General features: G+C 44.2%; 1 protein-coding gene across 1 annotated transcript in view; it reads right to left on the bottom strand.

Moving 5' to 3' along the window:
- Window positions 1-338: 338 nt before the first annotated feature.
- KCNK13 (potassium two pore domain channel subfamily K member 13) overlaps window positions 339-15,108 on the bottom strand; it is a 114,412-nt gene continuing 99,642 nt past the window's right edge. Inside the window, exon 2 of the mRNA XM_068556132.1 lies at window positions 339-1,231. Within this exon, the coding sequence (XP_068412233.1) occupies window positions 339-1,231 (893 nt within the window). The remainder of the gene's footprint in view (window positions 1,232-15,108) is intronic.

A 15,108-nucleotide genomic window follows, 5' to 3' on the forward strand; every position in this document is an offset into this window, starting at 1 on the left:
TGAAGAATAGAGCAGCAGGAAATCAAGGCTTAAGGAAGCCCTCCCTCTCTTAGGCAGTTAAAACCCTGCAGCAAGGTGGGTAAAGAAGACAACGTGATGTCTTAGACTGCTTTTGTGGTTCACTTTTAAAAGACTGAATTTAGACTTAAAGAATAAAGATAAGGAGAAAGGCATCGAGGCTGCAGGTTCCCACAGCCCTGGCAAGTGGCTGTTTGCTGGAGACAAGAAGATGAGATTTCTCAAGCTGGGCTCCAGGCTAGAAGGAACAGAATGAACCCAGCCAGGGCACAGAGCTGAGCTGGGTGACAGTACCCTCGTTGTCCATTCTCTCCTTGCCCCTACCTGTCCCCGCTGGTCTCTGCCAGCCTGTTGTTCATTATTGCAAAGGCTCCTACCCCCCCTGAGAATTCATCGTCCAGCGACAGAGTGCTGGTCTGGTGGGGGCAGCCATTGGCCGTTTCGGACAGCTGCTTCTGGAGGATGGCTAGTGAGACCTTGTTGGCCGCCAAGAAGTCCTTCATGGAGATCATCTCACCCGAGAGATGCCGCCCATCCGTGTCACTCTCTATGACTCCATCCGTTTCTATGGAGATGTTGCACCGGTTCTGGACAGTGCCTGGCATCACCACGTTCCTCCGGGACTGCAAGAGTCGTCTTTGGCATTGTTGGCAGCACCCGCCATCCATCTTCCTCAGGATCCAGTTCATGGACTGTTTGATGAGGATGGAGATGACATTGAACAAGGAGTAGATGCAGCAGACGCCCATGAGGATGAAGACGAAGTTGGCGAAGCGGTAGAGGCCCTGGCTGGCATACCGGGCGTTCTGGCTGCTGACGAGGTCCCCAAAGCCAATGGTGCTGAAAGCCACAAAGCAGAAGTAGAGTGCGTCGAAGTAGCTCCATCCTTCCACGGAGGTGTACATGGCGGACGCGCAGCAGGAGATGAGGAGGGAGGCCATGCACAGGATCAGCATGACGTAGTACACGGAGGGCTTCCAGCCAGCCGAGCGGTCCACCTCACCCTTCCCCGGGTTCTTCAGGCTCTGCTGGGGCGAGGCCCCCCGCCTCCGGAGCTGCCGCTGGTGGCACGATTTCATGATGCAGGCGATGACGGTGATCAGGCGCTCCAGGAAGAGGTTGAAGAATAGGATGGTGCTGGAGCACCCGAGGAGGCCATAGAAGATCAGAAAGATTTTTCCTTCTACTGTGGCTGGAGTCGTCATCCCAAACCCTGCAGGAGACACAAATCAGAGGAGAGTGAGGGAGATCTTTGCCGTGAATGGGGTCAGTCTTGGCTTTGATGGCTGGCAAAGGACCTGAAGAAACAGTTTCGTAAAAGCACTCTGTCCTAGCCTTTCTAGGAACGAAAGGGAGAATTCTGATTTGCTTTTGAAGACACTAAGCGTTGTTCAGAGCTGGCCTGCTCAAAGCGCATATGGTGCCACAGTGCAAATCAGAGAAAGGTACCTCTTCCCCCGAGTGGATACCACCAGTGACAGTGGCTTGGTGATGAGAACGTGGGCTGGATTTCAGCCTCCCCTCCTGATTCTGCTAGATGTCCTCGTACAGTACATGACCTGAACAACCATACTTAACAGACGTTGTTCAGAGAGATAAACAAAGACTCATACAAAGTCTTACAGAATTCACTTATTCTATAAACACTTATTGGCTGCCGTTCCAGGAATGGGGAATAGAACTGTGGAAAAAGATAGATCTGGTCCCTACCTTCCTGGAGCTCTAATGTAGTGAAGTGATTACTATATTTTGTGATAAGTGTTGTGATAAGCGTGGTGCTGGAGAATGTTCAGGGTCTTATGGGAGCTATTAAGAGGGAAACCTATCTCAGACTTGGGGTCTAGGAAGACTAAACAGGGAGAACCTAAAGCTAAAGAGGAGTTAGGCAAGGCAAGGAGGGTGCATATGTGTGTGTGTGTGTGTGTGTGTGCGTGTGTATATGTGTGTGTGTGTGTGTGTGCGCGTGGTGGTGGTGATGTTTCAGGCAGAGAAACAGCACATGCCAGCATATATGGAAATGAACAATTTGCTCAAGATTTTCCCATCTTTAAACAAAACTCTCATGCTTTGGGAGTGGTAACTGAGGTGTTAGTTGTTATAGTTTGATAACATATAAAAAGTCTCTCTTGCCTTTGTCTCTTACTGTTCACAGTTTTGACTTTCTTGACCTTTCTACCCCTACACACAGATATGTTAGTAAGAATACCAATCGTAGGACAGTGGACATCACTGAGAAAAAGGAGAAACGGAAGAAAAATACACTCAGTACTTCTCACTCAGGGGCACTAATCTTCAGCCCACTGTGAGGGACACGAATTTCTTCCAAGCAAATGATTCAGTAAACATGAGCAGTCTGATTTGTTTGAGGGGATGGGCATCAAAGTCCTTGTGAAGATAAACACCATCTGAAAAATAAGTACTCATCATGCCACCCTGGGTTCAGATTTTTTATTCAAGTCAAACCTCCTTGTTTGTATTTTTTCTTTATTATCAAGCTCAGTTTCCTAGCCGGGGCCGCATCATTGGGATCTCTAGGATTCACCCATTATCCTCTTTCCTGATAACACCCTGCTATCATCAAGCCAACACTTTTCTTTGCTGCCACAGCTCAGCCTGTGGCTACCTCCCAGTGCATCCTGGGAAGTGGTCAGATCAGACCTCGCGATTTGTGAGCTTCTGGGATTATGACCTCCTTCTCCCTCATGTGGAGCCAACGGGCCACCTTTCCCAAACACCTAGGTGTGCATACTGTGTTACCATTTAGTTTTCCAAGTAAATTCAATTTTCCTTTCTCAGCATACAAGGGTCTATCTAGGGTAGGAAATTAACAATGTATAGCCAAGAGCCTGCAGGAAGATACTGATTACTTTTTAGCGGGATGGCGTGGAGTGGAATGGGCGATCAGGTAAGGAAGGAGCGAGGGACAGGGAATAATTCCACTGGGAGTTACAGCCCTGGCCCTTAATGGTAGAGAGAAAGTCAGACCACCATCTCTTCTCTGGGAACTCTTGTTCTGAAAATTAAAGGCCTTTAGTGACTCTTGGCAGTGTAGGTTTCATTTATTAGATATCTTCATTATGATGTAAGGAAATTCTCTCTTTGCTGTCTTTTCTCTTGTTAGTAACTTTAATTCTTATCCCCAAGCTTGAGTTGCAAGGAGGCAGTTGAAGTAGTGGAGAATTAAGAAAAATCTTAGTGAGTTTAAGGACTGAGCTGAGAGCAGTGTCTTCTACCCAGTCTAAAGAACATGGAGGAGTGACCAAGGTGTGGAGTGATTAGTTCCTGATTACTTAGGGCTGCGGGGGGAACCTCCTCTGGCTCAGTGAATTCCTGAAACCAGTAAAGCTTGTGAATGCTTCTGCACTAAGAAGATATAAAAATGAAAGCTGGAGCCCTTGCCCCAAAGCTGTAAGGCTAGCAGAGTACTGCGGCTCTCTTCATTGAAACAGAACTGAGGCAACATGCAGGAAAAAGGAGAAACGTTTATCTGCAGCCATTTATTGACCCAACAACATTCCAAAAAAAGGATAAAGTTATTGAAAATAGGGAAGGCCCAAGATACCCTGAGAAAACCATAATTCAAAAAGACACATGCACCCCAATGTTCACTGCAGCACTATTTACAGTTATCAGGACATGGAAGCAACCTAAATGTCCATCAGCAGGGGAATGGATAAAGAAGATGTGGTACATATATACAATGGAATATTACTCAGCCATAAAAAGGAAAGAAATTGGGTCATTTGTAGAGACGTGGATGGACCTAGAGTCTCTCATACAGAATGAAGTAAGTCAGAAAGAGAACAACAAATATCGTATATTAACGCATATAGGTGGAACCTAGGAAAATGGTACATATGAACGTATTTGCAGGACAGGAATAGAGACAGACATAGAGAATGAACATGTGGACACGGTGGGGAAGAGGGGATGGGATGAATTTGGAGATTGAGATTGACATATACACACTACCATGAGTGAAACAGATAGCTAGTGGGAACCTGCTATATAGCACAGGGAGCTCAGCTGGGTGCTCTGCAGTGACCTAGTTGGGTGGGATGGGGGGTGGGGTGAGAGGGAGGTCCAAGAGGGAGGGGATATGTGTATACATATAGCTGATTCACTTTGTTGTGCAGCGGAAACTAACACAACATTGTAAAGGAACTATACCCCAATAAAAAACAACAATAACAACAAAAAACAATTCAACAGGGCAGCTCATTTTTTGAGCTGTATTTGTTAAATTAAAAAATGTATAAAAAAAAGGGAAGGCCCAGAGGTAACAACAGGTGTATATGTGGAGGAGTGAGGGGAGGCATTTGCCAACAATCAGAGAGCTTTCTTGTGTAACACAAGACTCAAGTGGGCAAATGTTTTCTTTTACAAAATGTTCCTCTGATCCCAGAAGGAACTTAATGATTTTCCTCTTGGACAGCAGAGAAGCAGGAGTAATGAGTAGCTCTCAGTCAAAGGTAAGAACAATTATTTATTGAGCATCTGTTAAGGTCAGGGGCGGCACTAGTTGTCTGGGCCACACAATGATGGCCTGGACAAGGTCCTTGGCCTCCGGGAGCCCATCATCCAGGCTGGGGCAGATAAACTGCTGTCTACAAAACAAGGCAGAGTGAGTCAAGGGCCAAAGTAAAGGCACAGTGGTGCTATCCTGGCTTCAGGGTCCCGAATGCAGCCTCACTTGGGATGAATGATTGAGATCCATATAGGTTTGTTGCTGAAGCCAGCTGACAAGCTTGATAAGCTGATTTTTTTCCAATGTCTGAGACTTCTAGTGATTTTGCAACATGTTCCAGGGATTTAAAATCTCTATATTCTATCTTGTTTGTTTGGTTTTAAAACATTCAATTTTACGAAAGAAAGGATAACCTGTGACTTTTGATTACCTACACTATTTGCTTGATCACGACCATCTTTTCAATCAGCAAAAATGACAGATGGCACAAGTGGTGTTATTCATAGAAGCAACGGGAGACAGCTTCCTAATATTTGCAGTTAGAGATGTTGCCGTAGCTTTTACTACTCTCAGAGCTTAACAGTGTGTCAGCTAATAATGCAGCCTTTTTCATAGAAAGTCTCCCACTTTTTTGAGTCCCGTAATACTGAGCATTACGGATCCCTTGGACTGGGAATAAGCCTCAGGGTCCTCCTTAGTGGAGGAAAAGGACACAGGCATTATCAAAGGCCTGCCCTCTGCCAGGTATCACTGACTCCTAATACCCAGGCCCGCTCCCGGGTGTACAGGTGTAAAGCCAGAGTTAGAACCTAGATTTATCTTGTCTCCTAGGCCTGTGATCTTTCCACCTGCCTAGGCTAAGTGAGTGAAACCACTGTCAGGTGTACACACTGTAAGTAGAACTGAGAGAGGGAAATTAACCAAGCATCTAAGTTCCATGCTTTACATAGACACCCAGACTGCAGTAGCTGCCAGATCTGGTACCCAAATCAGGGGATCAGCTGAGTCAGAAGCTGAAACCCTACAGTCTTCACTTACATTTCTGAATGTACGTGTGCCTCTCCCGACGAGTGATGCCATTAAATCGCTTTTAAAAACTTGTTACACCCCATGCATTCGGTCTCTTTGTATTTCATAGGCACACAAGTGAATCTGATTGTCACAGGTGGTGCTTTTCAATATACAGTTTCTTTCCCGTGCTTCAAGCCTGAAGTCATCTGATTTGTGCCCAGCCCCTGAGTCTGGGAGCAGATGAGCTAGCTGATTGGGGATCAAGGGCACATGAGTTTGGTTTGGAGGCCAAGGGAGCTCGCCTGGCAGTCGTCTTCGGCCGAGCTCCCTTGGCCATTTCAGATCTGTTTTTTCTTTTTTTAAATGAAGCTTTGTGGCATCCCTGCATTGAGCAAGTCTATTTATTTATTTATTTATTTATGGCTGTGTTGGGTCTTCGTTTCTGTGCGAGGGCTTTCTCTAGTTGCGGCAAGTGGGGGCCACTCTTCATCGCGGTGCGCGGGCCTCTCATTATCGCGGCCTCTCTTGTTGCGGGGCACAGGCTCCAGACACGCAGGCTCAGTAATTGTGGCTCATGGGCCTAGTTGTTCCACGGCATGTGGGATCTTCCCAGACCAGGGCTCGAACCCGTATCCCCTGCATTGGCAGGCAGATTCTCAACCACTGCACCACCAGGGAAGCCCTCAGATCTGTTTTAATGTGCTCCTGGGACCAAACCAGGCTCCCTGGTGTCCTTGGGGCCAGGAATGAAGCAATTAGGCACTGCCAGCGTCCCAGTCAACCCCAAAAGAGCCCTTCACTTAGACCATGAGGAGAGGAGAATCGGTCTGCCGTCTCCCACCCTTTTATGCGTATAGTGTCAACTACATATTCTTTCAAAAAATTAGTCAAGGTGAAAAATCAAAAAGCTTTGCATTATATTTTTCAAATATACACAGAGGTAGAGAGACTACTATAATAAGCCCTCATTTCCCAGTTTCAGCAATTGTCAAGATCTTGCCAATCATGTTTCTCCTTATCCCACCCTACCCCCTTTACTTGCTGGAATTTTTTAAAGTAAATCCCAGACAGCATGCCATTTCATCCATTAATAATGATGCATCTGTAACTGATAAGGACTTTTTTTTCCCAGTATAACCACTATGTCGTTATCACACCTAACGAAATTAACACTAACTCTTTAACATCAATACCCAGTCCACATTTCAGTCTCTCAAAAATATATTTTTACAGACCATCTGTATGAATCAGGATCCTAACGAGGTCCATGCAGTATATCTTTTAAGTCTCTTTCATTTGTTAACAGTCTCCCTTTCCATTTTTTTTTATGCCATTGACTTGTTGGGCAAATGTGTCCTGTAGACTTAAATCATAATTTTTTCCAGAAACATTTGGAGAAAAATGTATATTATGAGAGTGACCTCAGATGCAGCAGCAAATCTCAAACATTGCATGGGGACATACAAATTGGCATAAACTGTCTAGAAAGCAATTTGGGAATATGCATGAGACATCTTAAAAATATTTATATCTTTCTCTCTGCTTTTTTTGTTTTTAGGAGTATATCCCCCAAAGTATTAGAAATGTGACTAATTATGTACAGTGATGTCACCCTGTCTTTACTTTTAATAATGAAAATCTTTAGCAACCTAAGTGTCAGATAACAGGGCAAGGACTAAATAAAAGTAGCCATTAAAATTACACATACATAACAGAACTAAAACAAATAATCCTAAAATCTATATGGAAACATAAAAGACCCAGAATTGCTAAAGCAATCCTGAGGAAAAAGAACAAAGCAGGAGGCAAAACCCTCCCAGACTTCAGACAATACTGCAAAGCTACAGTAATCAAACAGCATGGTACTGGCACAAAAACAGACATAGGGATCAATGGAACAGAATAGAGAGCCCAGAAATAAACTCACACACCTACAGTCAATTAATCTTTGGCAAAGGAGGCAAGAATATACAATGGGGAAAAGACAGTCTGTTCAGCAAGTGGTGCTGGGAAAGTTGGAAACCCACATGTAAATCAATGAAGTTAGAACACACTCTCACACCCTACACAAAAATAAACTCAAAATGGCTTAAAGATTTAAATATAAGACATGACACCATAAAACTCTTAGAAGAGAACACAGGCAAAATATTCTCTGACATAAACCATACCAATGTTTTCTTAGGTCAGTCTCCCAAGGCAATAAAAATAAAAGCAAAAATAAACAAATGGGACCTAATCAAACTCATAAGCTTTTGCACAGCAATGGTAAACAAAATGAAAAGACAACCTACGGACTGGGAGAAAATATTGCAAATGATGCGACCAATAAGGACTTAATTTCCAAAATGTAACAGCTCATGCTACTCAGTAATAAAAAACCAAAAAACCCAGTCGAAAAAATGGGGAGAAGACCTAAATAGACATTTCTCCAAAGAAGATATACAGACTGCCAATAGACACATGAAAAGATGCTCATCGTTGCTAATTATTAGAGAAATGCAAATCAAAACTACAATGAGGTACCACCTCACACCAGTCAGAATGGCCATCATTAAAAGTCTACAAATAGGGGCTTCCCTGGTGGCGCAGTGGTTGAGAATCTGCCTGCCGATGCAGGGGACACGGGTTCGAGCCCTGGCCTGGGAGGATCCCGCGTGCCGCGGAGCAACTGGGCCCGTGAGCCACAATTGCTGAGCCTGCGCGTCTGGAGCCTGTGCTCCGCAACAAGAGAGGCCGCGGTGGTGAGAGGCCCGCGCACCGCGATGAAGAGTGGTCCCCGCTTGCCGCACTAGAGAGGGCCCTCGCACAGAAACGAAGACCCAACACAGCCATAAATAAATAAATAAAATAATTAAAAAAAAAAAAAAGTCTACAAATAATAAGTGCTGGAGAGGGCGTGAAGAAAAAGGAACACTCCTGCACTGTTGGTGGTAATGTAAATTGGTGCAACCACTACAGAAAACAGTATGGAGGTTCCTCAGAAAACTAAAAATAGAGTTGCCATATGATCCAGCAATCCCACTCTTGGGCATATATCTGGACAAAACTGTAATTCGAAAAGATACCTGCATCCCTATGTTCATAGCAGCACTATTTACAATAGCCAAGACATGGAAACAACCTAAGTGTCCACTGACAGACGAATGGATAAAGAAGATGTGGTCCATATAAATAATGGAAAACTACTCAGCCATCAGAAAGAATGAAATAATGCCACTTGCAGCAACATGGATGGACCTAGAGATTATCATACTAAGTGAAGTAAGTCAGAAAGAGAAAGACAAATACCATATGATATCACTTATATGTGAAACCTAAAATATGACACAAATGCATTTATCTACAAAACAGAAACAGACTCACAGATAATAGAGAACAGACTTGTGGTTGCCAAGGGGGAGGGGGATGTGGGAGGGATGTAGTGGGAGGCTGGGGTCAGCAGATGTAAGCTTTTATATATAAAATGGATAAACATCAATGACCTACTGTATAGCACAGGTAACTATATTCAATATCCTGTAATAAACCATAATGGAAAAGAATATGAAAAAGAATATATACATATACATATATATGTATAACTGAATCACCTTGCTGTACAGCAGAAATTAACACAACATTGTAAATCAAATATACTTCAATAAAATAAATTTTAAAAAATTCTGTATACATAAGATATATATATTATGTACAAAATAAGCTATAAGGACATATAAACAGGGAATATAGCTAATATTCTATAATAACTATAAATGGAGTAGAACCTTTAAAAATTGTGAATCACTATATTGTACACCTGTAACTTATATAATATTGTACATCAACTATGCTTCAATTTAAAAATTACATGTACAAATAATTTTTAATGACTAGAGAAAACGTTAAGTGGAAAAAAGCAGAGCCAAAGTGTGTCTGCAGAATGACTCAAGCCTGGGATATCCTCATTAAATATTTGTTGGATGAAAGAATAAACTTTACAAAATATATTTATACAGCTATATATATTGTAGCACTTAGGGTGCTTTTGGATGCCAGTAACAGCAAATCATAAGTAGGGGTGGCTTAAACATGAAGGGGATATATTATCTCATAGAACATGAAATTTGGAGATAGGGCAGCTCCAGGAATGGTTAGTTAGGTGGCTTTCGAACATGATCTATGAACCAAGATCATTTCACCTTTCTGGCTCTGGCTCCATCAACATGTCGGCTAGTCTCCCCTCCACGCCAAAAGCTTCAGGAGTTACCTCCTCACACATCAGTGTCCAGAGTCAGAACGTGTTGTGTTCCTGCCTTGTTTACGTCTTTATCGGAGGAGAGAATCCTTTCCAGAAATCCCCTGGCAAAAGTCCCATTGTATACCATTAAGCAGCACCAAGTCACACATCCACTTCTCAAACCAGTTATCTACAGGAGGAATGAATTTCCTCTTAGACTGGTCAGGGTTTACCAGTGCCCCTGAGGAAGAGACGGACCCCAAAACAGGCAATGTCTGCTACAAACATACACAGAAAAAAACAAAATAAAGGGAAAGACACAAAAGTCTTAATCGGTTATTTCAGGGTGGTGATAATATGGGTGATGTAATTCTTTCTTAATGATTTATATCGTTTATTACCTTTAAACTGAGAAAAATATGTTATAATATTCTGGAACGTTTCCTTAGATTACAGGTAAACACCTGCCCAGAAGAAGCATTCCTCTTGATTCATCTCCTTAATACACCGAGAAATCAAACTTTAACTTGAATAAATGTTTTCATAATCATTTTTAAAAATTTTTATTGGAGTATAGTTGATTTACAATGTTGTGTTAGTTCCAGGTGTACAGCAAAGTGAATCAGTTATACATATACATATACCCACTCTATTTTTTTTGGGGGGGGTTGGTTTTTTTAAAAATTATTCTTTATTTATTTATTTGGCTGCGTTGGGTCTCTTGCTGCGCGCGGGCTTTCTCTAGTTGCAGCGAGCGGGGGCTACTCTTCGTTGCGGTGCATGGGCTTCTCACTGCGATGGCTTCTCTTGTTGCGGAGCACGGGCTCTAGCAGCATGGGCTTCAGTAGTTGTGGCACACGGGCTCGGTAGTTGTGACTCACAGGCTCTAGAGCACAGGCTCAGTAGTTGTAGCACACGGGCTTAGTTGCTCTGCAGCATGTGGGATCTTCTTGGACCAGGGCTCGAACCCGTGTCCCCTGCATTGGTAGGTGGATTCTTAACCACTGCACCACCAGTAAAGTTCTTTTTTTTGGTTTTTGATTCAGAAATGTTAAGCCTCTTTGTGTGGGATGAAAGAGGTTTCATAGGGGTTTGTGGGTGTTTTTTTCAAAAGACCCTCCAATTTAAATTGGGAAGGAAAAAGGGGGCAAGAGCAGACCCCGTGGATTATTCTTAGGGGGGGAGGTTGGGGGGTGGGGAGTGGGTTCCAATGATGGAAGAGTCAAGGGTCTCACCAGGCACACTATCTCTACACAGCCTTCACGTCCAAGTTTTTGCGTTACAGGTGAGGAAACTGAGGCACCAGTAAGCCAGGTAACCTTCATGAGTGGTGCTTGGCCTGAACCGAGGTTCTCCATCCAGACTGCCCTCCTTTACTCTTGTTGCCTGTGGTCAACTATTTCCAGAGATGATTTTGAGCTAACTGCTCCCATCCCTGTAAGCACTTACTGGTCCTCCCATCAACAGGGGAAGCCTACTTCGCTTCCCCGTGAATCTTGGGTGACCTTGAGACTTGCTCTGATCACCAGAATGTGGTAGAAGTGAGGCTGCACCAGTTCCAGGCTTAAATGGTAAGAAGCCCAGCAGTTCTGTCTTTCTGCCTCTGGATCCATGAGTTGCCGTGTAAGAAGCGTGACCCCTCAGCTGGAGAAAGAGGCCCGGCTCTCCCCAGCCATTCCAGCCTCCCCAGATACTGAGTAAAGCCATCTTGGACATTCCAGCCCCAGTCGAACTCCAAGTTGAATGCAGTTGTATGAGTTATACCAGCTGATACCTGATGGAACCAAAGAACCACCAGCTGAGCCCAACAGATCCACAGAATTATGAGAAATGTCCATGGCTGTTGTTTAAGCCACTACTTTGGAGCAGTTTGCTACACAGCAAGCAATGGATAATGAAATGACTTTTCTCTGGGACTTGCAGTTTTTTCACCAGGCATCTTCTCTATTTCCCTGCCCCTCCAGCTCCTCCCTCCATTTTTTTTTTTTTTTTTGGCCGCACTGTGCGGCCTGGTTCCTAATAGGCCATGGACCGGTACCCCTCCTCGGCCCGGGGGTTGGGGACCCCAGCCCCATGGCATAGATTTTCATAACAATATTCATAGTGCTAAACAGCCACCTCTTTTTAAAAATTTAATTAATTAATTAATTAATTAATTGATCTATTTTTTGGCCACATAGCGTCTTAGTTGCAGCATGCAGGGTCTTCGTTGAGGCATATGGGATCTTTCGTTGCAGCGTGGGCTCTTCGTTGTAGCGCATGGGCTTCTCCCTGGTTACGGTGCACGGGCTTTTCTCTAATTGTGGCGTACGGGTTCTCTCTCTCTAGTTGTGGCGTGCAGGCTCCAGGGTGCGTGGGCTCTGTAGTTTGCGGCACGCGGCGCGCGAGCTCAGTAGTTGTGGCGCTCAGGCTTAATTGCCCCGCAGCATGTGGGATCTAGTTCCCGGACCAGGGATTGAAGCCTCGCCCCCTGCATTGGCAGGCGGATTCTTTACCCCTGGACCACCAGGGAAGTCCCAACAGCCACGTCTTGAGAATGGATTCCAGAAGAGATGCTTCCATTGATGGCTAACTGCTGCTAGGGTATAAACTGAAGTTAACGTACACAACACACACTTACCTGTTTGTAGTGAAGTGTTTAATGGTAAATGACCACTCAAACAACACAATAACACCAGAAACTGCTTGTGTTAACACCCTGTCAGGATTTTTATATGATAAGCCAGGGTTTGAACCCTCTAACGGAAAGCTGTGGTTGTGTACCAAATGCCGACACGCCCTGCAGGAGAGAAACAACTTCCGTTCACTTCACACTTGAGGCACCCCTGTACTGAGGCAAAGGAACAAGAGGATGACTCGTCCTTTTTGAAGACCTTCTAAAACGTTTAAAAAGTCACTCCTTTCCCATCCTAAACACTTCGTTGAGTTCTGCAAGAAAGAATTCTGCCAATAAACAAAACATCCCTTTGGCTCTTTGGCTTGATGGGATTCCACATGGCACCATGTTTGTGGTCACCCTAATCTTCCTTATACAAACTAAAAAGACAGTCCCTATTAATTAGTAAAATCAAGCTAAGAATGTCTCTCCTTTGACACGGTCCTTTCTTCACAACCAAACACTGGAAAATTACCAAGAAGGAACGATGGGATGTGAAACTGGCTTTCTCTGGCCTCTTTCAGTTTTCCTTCCTGGTCCAGCATTGTGCCCTGTGGCTCCCATGTGCATAATAAATCAGGGCTGCTCAGCAGAGCCTCGGTCCTGCAGGGGAAGAGCCGCCCCAGGAGGGATGTCGCAGGCCCTTCAATTCCACACAGGTCCTGGCGTCCAAGCCCTGTCTCTTCCCTCACATGTTTGGAAACGAGCTGGAGGGATGGGTGACAAGTTTAAGTAAGTGAACTGCTATTTACTGAATAGTTAGATGGGTAAAACCTTGTCTTAGCAACTTATATTAAATGTTTAGAAGATCGGACCCTGTCCCTTCAGAGAAAGAAAGTAGAGTGTGTTAGTAATTAAAAAAAAAAAAAAAAAACACTCTGGAGTGCCAGAATGGTGATGAGGGTCCCTTAAAAGAAACTTGGGAAAATGAGAAACTGGGAGGATACCTTAGGACGCTAGTACAGGAGGTGAGCGGGGGGAGAGGCATGTAGGTACATGAAGGGGTGGAGAGGTCACCCGTGCTTCCCAGGCTCTTGAAAGTGTGGATAGGGCTTCCCTGGTGGCGCAGTGGTTGAGAATCCGCCTGCCGATGCAGGGGACACGGGTTCAATCCCTGGTCCGGGAAGATCGCACATGCCGTGGAGCAACTAAGCCCACGTGTCACAACTACTGAAGCCCATAAGCCTGGAGCTCGTGCTCCGCAACAAGAGAAGCCACAGCAATGAGAAGCCTGTGCACCGCAACGAAGAGTAGCCCCCAATCGCCGCAATTAGAGAAAGCCCGTGCACAGCAACGAAGACCCAATGCAGCCAAAAATAAATTAATTAATTTTTTAAAAAAAGTGTGGATAAAGTTTTACGAATCTTCTAAAGAACATGCTTAAAGACAGAGGTTTAAAACATGAGGGTCAAATGTTCACAGTCAAAAGTTACTTCCTCTTGGATAGGTTCTAGATGTTGAGGAGAGAGCCACTGGAAGGTCAGTGTTGATGTGACAGTCAAGTGAGGCAACATTTCAGTATTTGTTAGGTTCCAAACACTGTGCTAAGAGCAGGGGCAGGGTGGGGGGGTAATGAGAGGATAGAACATCAAACCTGGTCCAGGAGATCAAGTACTAGAAACAACACACAAGAAGGAAACCTGTACCAGGTTGTGTATCAAGTAGACTCCTTTACCGAGTCACCTGCAGACGACATAAAACCTGGATGGAAAACTTCTGTCAAGCTTCAGGAAGGATGGAAGTTCTGATCACACCTTTATTTACAGTCCGAAAATTAACCGAGAAGTGAATAAGGTAGAAGGAAACTACGGTCACTTAGGACAGAAGTCTTGAACTTAAGTACACATGAAAATTCCCTGAGGAACTGGTTAAAAACTGGGGATTTCCAGGCCTCACCCCCAGAGATTCTGATTCAGGAGGTTGAATGGGGCCAGAAAACCTACGTTTAAACCAGCACCCATAGTGATTCTGATAAAAGGGCTGCAGACCCCACTCAGGAAAACACCACAAGCTGGGTTCAGAGCACAGGGGGCAGGAGGGTTGGAAACAAAAGTCATGTCTGCCTGGGAAGATTTAAAGTAGGGCCCCCCATTTTCCCTGCCAAAACCCAGTAAAGGACTGATACCTCTGGGGTCCTAAAGGCAAAAGCAACCCATTTTCTTTTGTATATTAATATACAATGCAGAAAACACTGCAGATGGTGCATTATATCAAAATGAGCTGTCTTCAGAAGTTCTGGATTAGCTGTGGGACCATGGCAGCTGCAGACATGATGGCAGCTGCTCCCTTTCCTTTGGATTGAAATGACTTCCAGAGTAATCCAGGATATTTTTAGAATGTGCTAGTTTTAGGATTATGACACACCTCTCTCATTTTGTTAACAGTAGAGCATCCTTGACAAAAGATTATGATATCATATGTAGTAAAGATTAAACTATTTTCCAGGTAACTCTGAACTAAGGGATGTTTCTAAACTCTTTAGCAATAAGTAGTTTATAAGTCAAAAATAAATGACTGATGTCCTAACTATAAAAGCAGAAAACGGGGGTGTGACCAAAAAAGGATTCTTTAAATCATTTGCATTACTTTAAGTCACAGTAAGTTTTGTACTCAGAAGGTAACAGAATTGGCCTCGTGGGAATCAGACTACGTCAGCTCCCGAAGAGGAATTTTACAAATTTCATTTCCCTGAGAGATCCACGGAGTCATGGGGGCGTCAGCTCTGTGTTTAGTGCT

This window comes from Eschrichtius robustus, chromosome 1 (genome assembly GCF_028021215.1).
Source record: "Eschrichtius robustus isolate mEscRob2 chromosome 1, mEscRob2.pri, whole genome shotgun sequence".
Taxonomy (NCBI): domain Eukaryota; kingdom Metazoa; phylum Chordata; class Mammalia; order Artiodactyla; family Eschrichtiidae; genus Eschrichtius; species Eschrichtius robustus.